At 43.9% G+C, this 15922-nt stretch overlaps 1 protein-coding gene across 4 annotated transcripts in view; it reads right to left on the reverse strand.

Moving 5' to 3' along the window:
• Positions 1 to 10584: 10584 nt before the first annotated feature.
• The window catches only part of MAP3K8 (mitogen-activated protein kinase kinase kinase 8), a 32876-nt gene continuing 27538 nt past the window's right edge, over positions 10585 to 15922 (reverse strand). For all 4 annotated transcript variants that reach the window (XM_074984921.1, XM_074984923.1, XM_074984920.1 and 1 more), the window contains 3 exons: positions 14419 to 14571; positions 13546 to 13792; positions 10585 to 12041 (listed from right to left, as the gene is read on the reverse strand). In XM_074984921.1, coding sequence (XP_074841022.1) covers positions 11908 to 12041; positions 13546 to 13792; positions 14419 to 14571 — 534 coding nt within the window. In that variant the 3' untranslated portion in view covers positions 10585 to 11907. The remainder of the gene's footprint in view (positions 12042 to 13545; positions 13793 to 14418; positions 14572 to 15922) is intronic.

Raw genomic sequence — 15922 nt, forward strand, 5'->3', positions numbered from 1 at the left:
AGACCCAGGAACTTGGGGCCACCATATGAAATCAATAATTTGACTCTGCCATTTATGTTTGCTATTCCAAGATGGACAAAGGCTCCCAAAGAATTTGTTTACATATAACAGCTGGGGTTCAATAAAGATTAGGACCTTTAAACAGCTTTATCCTAGCGTCAAGATGACAACACAGGAGGACATGAAACAAATATAGCCTGCTGTAAATGAATTTGTGAGTGCTCAGCCTAAAAGAACCTGCCCACAAAGAGGAAGGCTCGGCATGTCTGGTTATTAAAGAGGGAGTGAAGGAGATGCTACAGCTTGGGTACACCATATGTACTCTGGGATACCCCAACTTTTCAATTAGAATAACACCCTGCCAGGGGAAGGATAATGTAGCGAAGGCTGTAACAGACAATACTGAATGGGAGTCGCTGGTGACTAATCTATTTGCATCCATCCCTCCCTTGTCCTTTAACACTGTTAATTTGGTACCAAAGAAAATAGACCAATTGATGCTCATTGCCCAACCAAGTAACAAGCAACTGGGGACAATATTGTGTAGGGAATGGAAACACCCTGGTGAGCTCCATGACAGGACGTAAATTTGTGGCCCTGGGTTCATACTCTCAGCCTAATATTAATGGTGATTCAAACTATTACCACAGCTTTGGTCTTGAGTATGTGCTGCTAGTGCTAGGTAACAAACGTGGGGGATGGGGAAGCACAGAAAGACAGAAATACAAAGCAAATGAAATAGATGCTAATATAAAAGCAAAGAAGCTGAGGAATATAGCTGAGTCCTGGCCTGATGTGAGTAATTAACACAAGAAGGGAGGCCTCATTTTTTGGAAGATATCATAAGAGAAAGAAATGCATTAGGTTGAAAATAGAACATTTGTGCTAAATACAAACAACTAGGTCAGTAGGCTAAGAAGATAGAGTGTCAGAGGCAACTCAGGTAAGAGGCAGAACACAATAACAACATAAGGACTTAAGAATGGCCATACTGGGTCAGACTAAAGGTGCATCTTCAGAGAGAGGCCAATGCTTGATGCCCAGAGGGAGTGAACAGAACAGGCAATCACCAAAGTGATCCCTCTCCTGTAAACAAGGGACAAAGCATGTAGAGATGAGGTAAAGAGGAAGCCAGACCATGGTCAGCGCATAGATAGAGTGCATACCACATAGGGATTGGTTGAATTAACTAAATAAATTCATGGAGGTTAGGTCCAGCAGTGGCTGTTAGCCAGGATGAGTGGGAATGGTGTCCCTAGCCTCTGTTTGCGAGAGGCTGGAAATGGCTGACAGGAAAGGGATCACTGGATCTTCTGTTCTGTTCTGTTCACTCCCTTGAGGACACCTAGCACTGGCTACTGTCGGAAGATAGGATATTGGGCTGGATGGATCTTTGGTCTGACATAGTATGGCTGTTCTTAGGTTCTTATTGACTCCTGCTAACTAACTAAGCTACAGCAAAAATGTGTGATGCCATTTATAGCAAATGCAACAAGATGTGTGTGGTGTATATAAAAGAAAAAGTTCTCTGTGTAACTTGAAAGCTGTGATGTACCCTGCATTCATCCTTCCTGCCTTTGAAGTTGATCAACTCAGGGTAGCACTGCTGTATGTAACTTGCTATTAATACAGACAATTTTCCATTTGGTACCTCCTAAAACTTGGGGTCAGTGTCTCTGTGTCCTAACTAAATTCATGTTATTCAAAACAATTTTGTTTGCCTGGTTAGCACTATCAACTCCTGATAGCAATATTTCAATGATAAATTTGTTACTGTTCATTCAGTGTCTGGAAGACAGCAACTATGAGAAACAAATGAATCTATTTCAACTACTTGTGTATCACAGAGCAGTGCAAATCTAAAGAGCACCACTCCCAGCTTGTTATGCCAGGAATGTGGTTCACACAGCAACTCCTGTGTTTTGCCATAATAATAGAAGTCAGTCCAACAAAACAGAGAAGATAGCTGCTCCGGTCTCCTGTGTGGCAAAACCTCCCAGCTGGTAACAACAAGCAGGAAGGGTAACCTATAACATAGATTAACAGTACTAGGTAAAACTAATTATAAGAAATGTACATTAGAAGTCCTTATTTTTTATGTCACTATTTGGAATTCCTGTTTTCTTCTCATTCTCACGTACACAGAATGGTGGAACGTTTTGTCAAAGCCGTCCCATCCATAGGGTGGTTCAGGGTGGCCACCCCAGACCCCGTGCTTTTGGGGTCCCCGCAGCAGCTGCCTCAACTGTCCTATGGATGGGTTCAAGGGTGGTCTGAGGGATTACATGAGGGGAGGAGCCTTGTGCCGGGTGATTACATGAGGGGAGGAGCCTTGTGCCCTCCCAGCCTGCACTCACTGTGATGGCAGGAGCAGTGAGACTGGCAGCCTGTTCTGCTCCCCTTCACTGTGCTCTTCCAGCCCCCTGCACTTGGCTTCATCATGGCAGCTCTGGCCCAATCTAATACAACGTTAAGACGGTTTGACAGAACAATAAGTAGGGATGTTAGGTGGGAAATATCAGTTACAAGGGGCTCGTCTACACTAGCCCCCTCCTTTGAAGGGGACATGTAAATGAGCCTGCTTGGTGAATAGCAATGAGGTGCTGCGCTGCATATGCAGCACCTCATTAGCATAATTCTCAGTGCATGAACTTCGAAGTTCCTTACATTCTACCCACAGGCACTTGGAACACTCTGGGAGTAAGGGAACTTTGAAGTAGTGTGGGTACTTTGAAGTGCCTGTGGGTAGACCGCTTGCCGGTGCTCTAAAGTTAGCAACTTTGAAGTTCACAGGCTGAGAATTATGCTAATGAGGTGCTGCATATGCAGCACAGCACCTCATTGCTATTCACCGAGTGGGCTCATTTACATGACCCCTTTGGAGGGGGCTAGTATAGATGAGCCCAAGGGGAGGTAACAAACAGATGGCAGGAGACCTGTGAGGTGTTACATAGGTTGTTTATTACCATTTGTTGTCTCAGTCTATAAATGTCGGTGTGCCTTTCCTTGATCCTAGGGCAGAGCATCCCAGACTTTTCTTACTGTGTATTGTTCCCAGATCAGCTAGCCGCCTTCATACTTTATCCTTCTCAGCACTGACACTTCATGTGGTCTTAACACTACCTCTGTTTAGCCATCTATCCTTATTTCACTGTCACCTACAGATAAACATGGACACTGGGTGAATTGTGGGCTTGGGAAGGCCTGGCCCATCCCTTCTGCCTGAGGCCCTGCCCCTGCCATCCTTCTTCCCTCTCAAGCCCAAATTCAACTCTTCTGCCATGCAGCCACCACCCTCTCTCAGCCCCAGGCCTGGGCAGATGGAGTGCAGCAGGTGGGCACATGACCCTGAGCATTGGGCAGGTGGGTGGGCAGCAAGTGGTCCCCAGAGCAAAGGGTGGGAGGGCAGTTCATGGCTCCTCCTTACCAGCAGCCCTGAGAACAAACATTTGCATAGTTCTGCTGTAGCTCATGTGGTTGGTATTCTGTTCTTTCGCAATGCTATTAAATCTGTGATTTATTGTATTTCATTTTTTGACTCTGTGGGGCAACGATTTTGCAACATAAGCAAGAGATCCCTATGCTGCTTGACTCTAAAATCTATTCAATGCTGACAGGTTGCTGCAAGTCCGCACCATGTGAAACCATGGATTATATCTCATTTGTGTATGTATATTGTCTGCTTTAACACATGAATCATTCTCATTGATTTTTTCTTATTTAATAAATGCATAATTAATTTTACTATAGGATTGGCTAGAAGCAGTGTCTCTCACTTGAGGTCTACGGAACAAATTGACCTGGGGTGAGCGAATACTCTCTCAGGACTGGAAGCAATCTGAATTTTTTGTAATCTTTGGTGCATGGCAACTAACTATCGTTAAGTCAAGCTTGCCTGAATGACAAAGATGGACCCGAGTTCCCAAGGAGTTTGCCGGTGACGGTTGTAGTGCTTTGGGAGTTCATATTTGTTATTGGGATGGTGAAATCTAGTTATAGACCATATCGCCAGACTGAGGTGGTGAGACATAATACATTCCTGTTTTCACACACAACATGTTATTGTAAAAACAAAAAAGCAGTCAAGTAGCACTTTAAAGATTAACAGAATAATTTATTAGGTGAGCTTTCGTGGGACAGACCCACTTCTTCAGACCATAGCAGAACAGACTCAATATTTAAGGAACAGAGAACCAAAAATAGTAATCAAGGTTGACAAATCAGAAAAAAATTATCAAGCTGAGCAAATCAGAGAGCAGAGGGGCAGAAGGCGGTGGGGAGGAGTCAAGAATTACATTAAGCCACGTTTGCAAAAGAGCCCCTATAATGACCCAGAAAATTCCCATCTCGGTTCAAACCACATGTTAATGTATCAAATTTGAATATAAAAGAGAGTTCAGCAGCCTCTTTCCAGACTGTTGTGAAAATTCCTCTTCAGTAAGACTCAAACTTTTAAGTCATTAACAGAACGTCCCACTCCATTAAAATGTCGGCTGACAGGTTTGTGGATCAGGAATGTTTTTATGCCTGTTTTGTGCCCATTAACTCTTTGTCTAAGGCTACGTCTACACTAGCCCAAAACTTCGAAATGGCCATGCAAATGGCCATTTCGAAGTTTACTAATGAAGCGCTGAAATACATATTCAGCACCTCATTAGCATGTGGCCGGCCACAGCACTTCGAAATTGATGCAGCTCGCTGCCGCGTGGCTCCTTTTCAAAAGGACCCCAGCTACTTCGAAGTCCCCTTATTCTCATCTGCTCGGAGGAATAAGGGGACTTCGAAGTAGCCGGGGTCCTTTCGAAAAGGAGCACCGTCTGGACGAGCCGTGTCAATTTCGAAGTGCCGCGGCCGCCCGCATGTTAATGAGGCACTGAATATGTATTTCAGCACTTCATTAGCAGACTTCAAAATGGCCATTTGCATGGCCATTTCGAAGTTTTGGGCTAGTGTAGACATAGCCTAAGTGTTTGAAATTTACAGAGAGTGAATGGGCACTAAACTGACATAAAAACATTCTTGATCCACAAACCTGTCAGCTGACATTTTAATGGAGTGGGACATTCTGTTAATGACTTAAAAGTTTGAGTCTTACTGAAAAGGAGTTTTCACAACAGTCTGGAAAGAGAGGCTGCTGAACTCTCTTTTATATTCAAATTTGATACATTAACATGTGGTTTGAACCAGGATGGGAATTTTCTGGGTCATTATAAGGGCTCTTTTGCAAACTTGGCTTAATGTAATTCTTGACTCCTCCCCCCCCTTCTGCCCCTCTACTCTCTGATTTGCTCACCTTTATAATTTTTTTTCTGATTTGTCAACCTTGATTACTATTTTTGGTTCTCTGTGCCTTAAATATTGAGTCTGTTCTGTTATGGCTATGGTCTGAAGAAGTGGGTCTGTCCCATGAAAGCTCACCTAATAAATTATTCTGTTAATTTTTAAATTGCTACTTGACTGCTTTTTTGTTTTGATAGTATATAGACTTGCACGGCTTCCTCTGTTACACTGTTGTAAAAATTTCTGCACAAAATATGCCTTGTAAAACATGATTTGAAATCTAACTCATTGGTCAAAAGTACGTAGTAACATTGTATGTGAAATCATGAACATGTGCTGAACTCATGACTGAAGTGTTTACATTACATGGGTCTAGGAAGTGGATAAACCTGTTTCTCAATGGCAGAGGGCAAGTTCACACCATGCCAGGTTTCATCAAAGCTGATGGGCCATCACCTATCACATAGCCATTCTTTGGCAAGGAAAGGGGACAGGAAGAGATCTGTGTCTTAGCCTGCCTCCCCATCCCAGACGGCATGTTTCTTTGCTCACAGCTGGAGAAAAGTTTATCCAAGGGTCATTCTCAGAAAGATGCATTTCAAAGGATCTGAAGAAGTGGGTCTGTCCCACGAAACCTTATCACCTAATAAATTATTTTGTTAGTCTTTAAAGGGCTACTTGGCTGCTTTTTTGTTTTGATAGAATACAGACTCACATGGCTATTTCTCTGTCACATTTCAAAGGGTGATGGAAGTATAACAGTGATGGGCAAAAAACACCCCAAATTATCTCTCCCTACCCATCTCTTGAACCCAAGACAAAATAATTCAGATCCTTTATTTTGGGAGAGATCCTAGCATGAAGGCTGGCCAGTAATGCTGTTGGAAGCATGTGATGCAAATTTTACCTTGAACCAAGACTAGTTCGTAAAGTTTAAGTACTAAGAAGCATTTTATCTTTATTTTTCTTGTAACCGTTTCTGACAGTCTGTTACATGTACTCACTTAAAAGTTGTCTCTTTATAGTTAAATAAACTTCTTGTTCTTTAGTTAGAATTATTCCAGTTTTGTGAACTCTGTGGGTAGCTCCATGTAGAGTGGCATTACTGTATGTTGTTTCCTTATAAAGGGCAACAGACTTTGTTATCTGAACATAAGAACATAAGAACGGCCATACTGGGTCAGACCAAAGGTCCATCGAGCCCAGCATCCCATCTGCCGACGGTGGCCAATGCCAGGTGCCCCAGAGAAGGAGAACAGAAGACAATGATCAAGTGATTTATCTCCTGCCATCCATCTCCTGCCCTTGTTATGAAGGCTAGGGCACCATACTTTATCCCTGGCTAATAGCCATTTATGGACCTAACCTGCAAAAATTTATCAAGCTCTTTTTTAAACCCTAATAGAGTCCTGGCCTTCACAGCCTCCTCGGGCAAGGAGTTCCACAGATTGACTGTGCGCTGTGTGAAGAAAAATTTCCTTTTATTAGTTTTGAACCTACTACCCATCAATTTCATTTGGTGTCCCCTAGTTCTTGTATTATGGGAAAAGGTAAATAATTTTTCTATATTCACTTTCTCCACACCATTCATGATTTTATATACCTCTATCATATCGCCCCTCAATCGCCTCTTTTCCAAACTGAAAAGTTCCAGTCTCTCTAGCCTCTCCCCATATGGGACCCTTTCCAAGCCCCTAATCATCTTAGTCGCCCTTTTCTGAACCTTTTCTAATGCCAATATATCTTTTTTGAGGTGAGGAGACCACATCTGCACACAGTACTCAAGATGTGGGCGTACCATAGTTTTATATAGGGGAAGTATGATATCTTTTGTCTTATTATCGATCCCTTTTTTAATAATTCCTAACATCCTATTTGCCTTACTAACTGCCGCTGCACACTGCGTGGATGTCTTCAGAGAACTATCCACTATAACTCCAAGATCCCTCTCCTGATCTGTCGTAGCTAAATTTGACCCCATCATGTAGTACGTGTAATTTGGGTTATTTTTTCCAACATGCATTACCTTACACTTACCCACATTAAATTTCATTTGCCATTTTGCTGCCCAATCACTCAGTTTGCTGAGATCTTTTTGTAGTTCTTCACAATCCCTTTTGCTTTTGACTGTCCTGAACAACTTGGTGTCATCTGCAAACTTTGCCACCTCACTGCTTACCTTATTTTCTAGATCATTGATGAACAAGTTGAACAGGATCGGTCCCAGGACTGACCCCTGGGGAACACCACTAGTTACCCTCCTCCATTGTGAAAATTTACCATTTATTCCCACCCTTTGTTTTCTGTCTTTTAACCAATTCCCAATCCATGAAAGGACCTTTCCTCCTATCCCATGACCACCTAATTTACATAAAAGCCTTTGGTGTGGGACCGTGTCAAAGACTTTCTGGAAATCTAGGTATATTATGTCCACTGGGTGCCCCTTGTCCGCATGTTTATTAACCCCTTCAAAGAATTCTAACAGATTAGTTAGACACGACTTCCCTCTGCAGAAACCATGCTGACTTTTGCCCAACAATTCGTGCTCTTCTATGTGCCTTGCAATTTTACTCTTTACTCTTTACTAGTGTTTCTACTAATTTGCCTGGTACTGATGTTAAACAGTACAGCAGAAGATTCGACTGTGCATACTGAATACACATTTTGTGTGGGAGATGAGGGGAATTCAGGACTGGGAGTATGCTGGGGTCACCCTGCAAGTAATAACCAAGGCTGGTTGGAGTCAGAGTTTGGTTAGTGTGTCGCCGACAGTATACAGTAGCCAGAGTTGCTGAATGAGAACTGTGGCAATACACACACACTGAGCATGTGACGTGCATGCTGTCTAGCTGTTTGTTAGGGGTCCATGAGGGAGCTATAACAGCAGAGCATTTTGAGAGACCAGAGCTTACATAACAAGGGTGACACAGTCCCTCGCTGACCCAGATTGTACCTCAGCATGTCACAGGTACTTGCCCTGCTTTATTGACAGTCTACCCTGAAGTTGGCATTCATGGTCACAAACCACTTGAGGCAGCATGACAGCTAGTGACGAAACTGTGTGTACATCAGCAGGGTGTACATAGGACCTTTAGTGTGCAGCACATTGGTGTGCTTTAGAAATCACATGTTGGCTGCACTGCCAGCTATACCCTGACTCAGTTATACCTACAGCCTGATCCCTGTTTGTCTTGTTAGCCATAGCCAAAATGAATGGAGTTTCCCACAATACCACTGGTGTACACAGTGAAGCTATTAATGATGTTGCACAAACTGTCCAGTGCTGCTAGGTTATTCCCAGAACTATTTTTGCAGCAGTAGCATAAAGATAAAATTTCAAAATGCACAGCAAGTTTCACAGAGTAGTTGGGTGGACAACACAGAGCTCAAGAGGCTCGCTAGGAAATCGTCCCTCACCAACATTTAAGTTAGCAAAATGAAGGCTGAGAGAGGGTAAGATTCCTCTCTCTAATTCATGAGGGAGGTAAAACCAGAAAGTGAGATGAGCTATCGAGGCAAAAGAATAATGCAGGCACACAACCAAACAGGTATGACCTGGCTACAGGCAAACTGAGGCTGGAAGTGAGGAGGTTTCTAACCATCGGAGGAGTTAGGTTCTGGAACTGCTTCCCAATAAGAGTTGTAGAGCAAAGAAACTAACTACTTTTAAGGTGACACTTGATAGAGTTCTGAGCAGGGTTCTCTCAGGTGGGGTTGCCTACTGCAGAAGGCTGGGCTGATATCACAGAAGGGCCTTTCAAGTCCTAGCTTTACAGAATAAAATGGAATTATCCAACTTTTTTTCTCATGAAAACTCAGAATCCATCGTGACCTGAGAATTGCTGAGCCCACCAAATAGCTTCCTTTCCCTCACTGCTATGACCCTATTCATCAAAGCTGCAAACAGAAAAGGGTGGGCTATTAACCACTCTGGAAACAGTGAAAACAGGCACCTTCTTACTTAGACCTTATGTGGTCAGTGCAAAAAAGTCACCAGATTTTACTGCTTTCTGCTCCCTTTAGCGTTGCATGTACTGATTTCTGCCTGTCTATAAGTCTGTGTTGCTCTCCATTATGGAAGTTCTAGCATCAATTTGCCGGAGATTTACATGGTTAACACTGAAGATTGACAAAATCTATGTAAGGAGTTGGGAGATTTTGAATACACTTGTTAACGTGATGTGTCCATTAGCTGCAAAGACAGAGAGATGCTTTGTAAAGTAATGGTCTGCTGGGGCAGTGAAAAGGCAGCTTGTTTCTATGTCATCCAAGTGACTCTCAGCCCTTATTTCTCCTCATTCTTGGAGTGACTCTTCCCTGAGCTGGAGAGAGATTTGATTCTCCAGCCAACTGAAAATTTCCTCCATGTCTAGGGCACAGAAAAGGCCAAATGAAGAATCACAAGTAACCCAGGTTAAGCCTTATCTCCTTGGTGTAGGTGTCTTCTCCCAACTCCAGGAAAAGCAGGACACATTTGAGAGGGTAGGCCTTCCCACTGCCATGGGCTGCAACCCAGAGACCCATCCAACGAAGCAGGTGCCCACATTAGTCTCAAACACCCAATTCACTCTTCCTTTGGGGCTACTTCTTACAAAGGAGGATGGGGATCCCACACCAATTTGCAACTAAGGGCTGAGTCCCACCTGTGCTGCCACTACTGGCTCCAGCTCCTTCCAAGCTGTCTGCAACTGAGCAGCTAAAGTTGTCCCTGGTCCCAAGGAGAGAGAATTTGATGATGAGAGTGAGGTAGATGCAGGATTGAGAGCAACAGACTCCTGGGTTCAAATCCCAGCTCTACAATCAATTCACATTGGGGCCTTGATTGAGTCAATGCCACCACCTCCAATGTAAACCAGGACACAATTCCTCACATACCAGCCTTTGGAAGGGTGGGGTGACAAGCATTTAATATTTATGACGTGACTCTACACAACTGCCTAACATTCAGTAGAGTACACACAAAACCATCCAGTGACTGGAGGCTTGGCAATCCTGGACCTCCCTTTCCCCCATCCTCCACCCAAGGCGGTACCCTGGAAACTTTTCCAAATGATGGCAATTAATAAGCATGAAGCTCTCTCTTTTTTTTTTTTTTAAACTCTGGGAGCTCAGGGAGGCTTGGTAGCGCACAAGAAACTGTCACACTGATCTTCTCCCAAACCTCATGTTTCCACTGGAAAAGAATAAATTACATTGGCAGGAGATGGTATAAACAGAGTTCCACATACCCACTCTCACCTCTCCCAGTGGGCTTCACAATTCAACTGTCACTAATATCCTGAAAGAATTGACAGAACAAACAACTGCACCACACAACACGTTGGATTTATTCATCCAATCATATTGGTATCAAAGTGAAAATAATCCATTTAAAATCAGCTCTTGGATAGGCACCATCAAATACTTTATATCTAAAAATTAGGGCTGGCTTCATAAGGGACTTGCTATACCACATACATAGTATGCCATCTTTAACAAGTGCTTGAAAGAGATACGATCCTAAGCATTGAACAGTTTTATAAAAGTTTATATTCTCATCCCATAGGATGTACAGAACTATGTAGTTTACACAATTTTACTATCATCCAAAACATCACGTTTTAGATATATTAGGCATAGCAGGAACAAGATAAATTCGGTTTCCATAGGAACATAAACATAGCTTGTCACTAACGACATGCTTCCTCATACATCATTATTAAGTCAGTTAAACATGTATAGTTTAAAAGCATTCTGTTCAGCTTATTGTGATTAATACAACCATCTGGAATTCTCCCAGCATTAGTGGCAGCAAACTAATCTCTGCCCTTGCAACAGCTCTAACGTACGTAACACTCAGAATCACAGGCATACTCAGGGCCAGAATGCTCAGCTTGCAAGGAGCGGCTGGACTGATCTCTTAGTACAGAGCTGCTCTAAAGCCAATGGATGATTCTCCTTCCTCAGAGAACCTTCACAGGCTGTGGACCCACCACGGAAACTCCCCTACTCCCTTTTTCCTGGTGTGGGAAGAACAAAGAGTGACCAGAACATCCCTGCACCCTCGCAATGCCAAGCACCAGGGTCCACTGATAGCTGGTATGGTCCATACCAATCTAGTGGCTGCTCTAATCCATCCTAACATACTGGTCTGAGGCTGAGCCAGCTGAAGATTGGGTATGACTGCCACAGTCTCCTCAGCTAGACTTACAGGCAGTGCATCTCAGTCACCCCGGGGGTCTGCTCCCAACTCATTATTTTTAAATGAAAAATTTTTCTATTTACAGCCCACAGCATGTAAAGTGCATGTAAAAAAACAAAAAAAAAAAACCCCACAAAACAAACAAACAAACCAAAAAAACCGAACAAAAAAGCCCCCACACCCCGTTCATGGAAAGTCTCTAGAGAACAATAGTCCCAGTGAGGTGTTCTTTTCTCCTTCATATTGTTGATTTGCTGTCAGAGAAAAACACGTTGTTGCTTGCTTGGGATGTATTCACCAGAGAACACAAACTGGCTAGCTTAATTATCTGTGCAGGCACAAGCCACTCACATTTTACAGCTGAAAAGGGCACGACCTTATACGCAAAACTAGCTTGAAGAGACAGATTTCCAATTCTGACCAGCAGATGCAAGAAATCAGTAGAATCAGTCATACTCCAGTGTCGGTGGTCCCCTAACAATGTTAAAGTAACCAGCTAAAGCACCAAGGTCTATGTACAGTGACCTTTGCCTTTTTAACAGTTCTGATTCCTCCGAACTCCCCGTACATGAAGAAGAATCTGAAAAGTAAAGAGGTGAAATGTGTTAAAAAAAATCTCATTTAAAATACTGCCAACTCTTTTTCAGACTTAAAAAAAAAAAACACCTTAATTTTTAAGCAACATATTGTAAGTCATGGCTATCTCCAGACAAAAAAAAAAGGGCCAGAGTGACTCAGAAGCTGACGCGGAGGTGGGTGGACTGGAGGTGGTCACAGTTCCTAGGTTCTACGGCCCTGATGGCAGCACAAATGAACATTGTATGTGGTCTCTAAAGGCCCATCTATCAGCTGGCAATTGCCAGAGAGAAGCAGAACTTCCCTATCCCTGACAGCCCCCTAAGCCAGGATTCCCAAGGAGAGGCTGAAGCTCTGCCAGCATTCTGTCTGTTGAGAACAATCCTCCGCTGGCCAGATTATACCTCCGCTTCAGAAGCGCAAAGGACAGAACTGGGGCTGGGCCTCTGCTTTACTTACCACATCATTTCATACATTGCTATAGCTCTGAAGCAGCTTGGGACACCCTCCATAACTTTTACAATGAGTGTCCTGGGCACTCAGACACTGAACACAGAGTAATGGCCACATGTCCCTTGATCTTCAACAGAGCCCTGTTGCTGTGGCCAAAGGACTGTGAACTGACAAAGCAAACTGCAGGATGGACCCAGTAACAAAAGAAAATGTATCTGTATTACTTTTACGCTGCTGGGTTTTGTAGTACCATATTACCGATAATGCACAGGCATAAGGTGTCTTTTAAATCAAAATAAGTAAGTGTTCCATCAGGGTTGGAGGCTTTGCTTGGCTGTGTTTTGGTTTTCAAAGTGCCTGTCGCCAGGATGCACATATCAAATTTTACAAGTATTTGTAGGCAATAAATATTTTAAAAAGAAAGGAAAAGAGAAATATAGCCTGTTGACAGCTTGCAGGCAACAGCTCTCCCTTTGGACCGCTATTATGTCCTTGGACTCAGCAAGATTTCAACTAGTTCATGCCTCACCCTTCCCAAACAGCACAGAGTAGTGTGGCTTGGTACGTGTGTAATTATTTGTCTTTTGTTTTTAAACAGCTCCTTTCAGAGCCCTTGCATGTCAGTGCTGACACTCTACAATTTCATGGACAAGGTACAAAGAACTTTTAAAATAAAACAATGGTATATAAAAAAACCGAAGCCCACAATAGCCAATAATAAAACAGCCTTAGTATGACAGAGAGTTCGAACAACTCAGGAAAGTAAAATGCACATTTTAAACACTGTCCTGGAGTACTGTCAGGGTTTTCTGGAGAGCTGATTCTACTCAAATTAGAGAATGTAGGCCAAATTCTGGTCCTACTGAAGTCAATGGGACTTTTGCCACGTATTTCCATGAGACCTGCATTTGATCTCATCTCGTCAAGATTTTTACTGAGCCCTCTCATCAAGAGGTCCTGGAACCCCTCAACTTCGTTTGTTACAGTTGATGCGTGTTTTACAGGGAAGGCAGACACAGTGTAAAAGCACAAGAGCAAGAAGCCTGTTGTTGTACCCGCAATGTTTTCTGGCAGCTCCAGTTCCTTCCTCGTCAGCAGCCTTTTCCTTTCAAACAGGGCTGAGTCCAGACTTTGACACCGGGGCTGCTCCTCCGGTGGCGGGTGCAAGGCCTCATGTTTTAGTAAGTCTGCAGCAGAGAGTCTGTGATTAGGGTTCCTTTCCAGAGCGGCTTCCAGAAGCTGTCTCATGCTGGTGCTGCAATCTTCTGCAATATCCTCTAATGGGGGCGCTTGCTTGTGTATCTAGCAAACACAAGAGAAAGACTTTTCAGCATTCAGGTGATGTTGCCTGTGGCAACGAGGAAGTTTTGGACAATCGGGAATTCCCCTCTCATAACTCATGAGTTATAAACTCTTGTCACTCTACAACTTTGCTGAGCAGTCCCAGTGGAACAGGGAATTGTGCAAATCCCCCTGCTTTCAGGTTTTAATGTAAAGCGAAGATGCAGACCAGTGCAGCCAAAGGCCTGAAAACATTCTAAGCAAACTGGAACCCACCTAAGGAATTCACCAGCCTTCAGTGCAAAACTGGGGTGAAATTTATAGGTTGTTAATAAATTACTTTCGTTCTAAGTTCAAGCCTTTTGGGCTTGAAATGATAGAGTTTTGCACAACTCTAAGTTCATCCCCAGATCATATCCAAGTGCCATAAATCTACAAAGGTTTAACCTCAACGCTGGCTCTCTCTCAGTCTGTCTCCCCTCCTAAGTTATCACAACCTGCTTTTGTGCTCTGTAATATTTCCTTAGGAGCAGAGTAAATGGCAGTGATCACCTTCAGAGTCTCTTGGTGGGTTGGTGATTTACCCACAAGAACCCAGGGGCCTCTCTCCTTGGAAGGCTGATCTGGGCTGTTCTGTGGATACTTACTATATAGAGGTATGACGGATATGAGGTGCGAGGGTATCGATTCACCCACGGTGGACTGCCAGTCTGCATGTGAATGATGGTAGCCCCCATGCTGTAGATGTCTGCTTTTGTCGTGTGGCCTCGGCAGAGTATCACTTCGGGGCTCATGTAAATCTGGGAAGGGCAGTGAAAGGAGGGTTAGATCCAGCTTTTGCCTTCCCCATAGGTTAGTCTCCATAACTGGGACAAGGACAGCCCTCTTCCAACCATTTGTTCAACTGTACACCTGCATGGCAGCAGTGCAACCACCACACTTCCAAGATCCACCTAGCTCTGAGTGAAACTCTCCGCAGTCTGCTCCATTCAGTGACCAACCGGCCAGCCTGCCTAATGCACTCCCTCTTGTTGATGGAGGAGGGTGCCATCTGCACAGCTCTCTTACACCTCCTGGGTCTGGGGCAGTGTTTCCTGTAAGCTCAGCACTTGGGCAGCCGCCTAGGAGAGAGTCACATGCTGCCCAGCTGATTAGCAGAGTGCCTGCAACTCCAGTGGGGAGCATGTGTTTCTATTGGTGTTACACTTCTGCACATGCCTTGGTGTGCCAAACAAAATTTATTCCACCCATGGATGGAAAAAATAGTGGGAACATTAGTCTGAGAGGCTGGATTTTGACAGGCCATTAAACAGTGCACCCGTTAGGTTTGCAGGCTAGTCCATGTGCTTTGGTTTTCGCTTCTCTCTTGTCCACCTCTCTCTAAACAACTGGTAAAAAACAAACAGCACTGGCAAGACTATCTTAAATCATCCTGCAACAAGGCCTTAACCTTGGAATGGCTCTTTTACTAACAGCTGCAGGAGCGGCAAGTCACACAGAGTTCTCCATAGAGTTACACCATCAGTGACCACTGATAGCAGAGGCAGTATAAATACCTGCCTAGACAGACACAATAGTAGTAACCATCCCTGTGGGGCTTTCACATTACTGAAGAGACATACGTGGACCCTGCTGAGGATGGGGCTGGAGGGAGATAACAGTGAGAAGCACAGCAAGAGTCTCTCCTCATTCCTAAGATTCATGAGGTAGCCAGCGTGTACTCCCGCAAAGCTTTCACCTCCTGTGTGAGTCGCCCACCCCCATTTTCCACAACCACACCGCTGTCCATTATGAGGCTGCAGTGTACCAACAGCACAGCAAATCCCAAAGGCTCCGGTTTTTCCCCTCACAAAATAGGTGAAAGATGTGTCTTTGCACTAAGGGACTGGATGAACCTGCATGTGCCCTGAGAAGTTGCAAGGCTGCAGGCACCTACCACTGCAGAATCAGTTACTCAGTCCTACATAAATAGCAAGTTTGTTTTTCGCACTCAGCTGCACTTGGCTCCTGCAACCTTGGTCTAATTCCAAGCCAGCCTAACTCCAATTTTCTGCATTCCAAAAATCCTAAATAGTTCCTATTTATGCAGACCTTCTTCCTCCCTTGGAAAGTCCCCCTCTGGACTTTATTGCTTTCCCACTACCTGGCTCT

This window comes from Carettochelys insculpta, chromosome 2, assembly GCF_033958435.1.
Source record: "Carettochelys insculpta isolate YL-2023 chromosome 2, ASM3395843v1, whole genome shotgun sequence".
NCBI classification, from domain to species: domain Eukaryota; kingdom Metazoa; phylum Chordata; order Testudines; family Carettochelyidae; genus Carettochelys; species Carettochelys insculpta.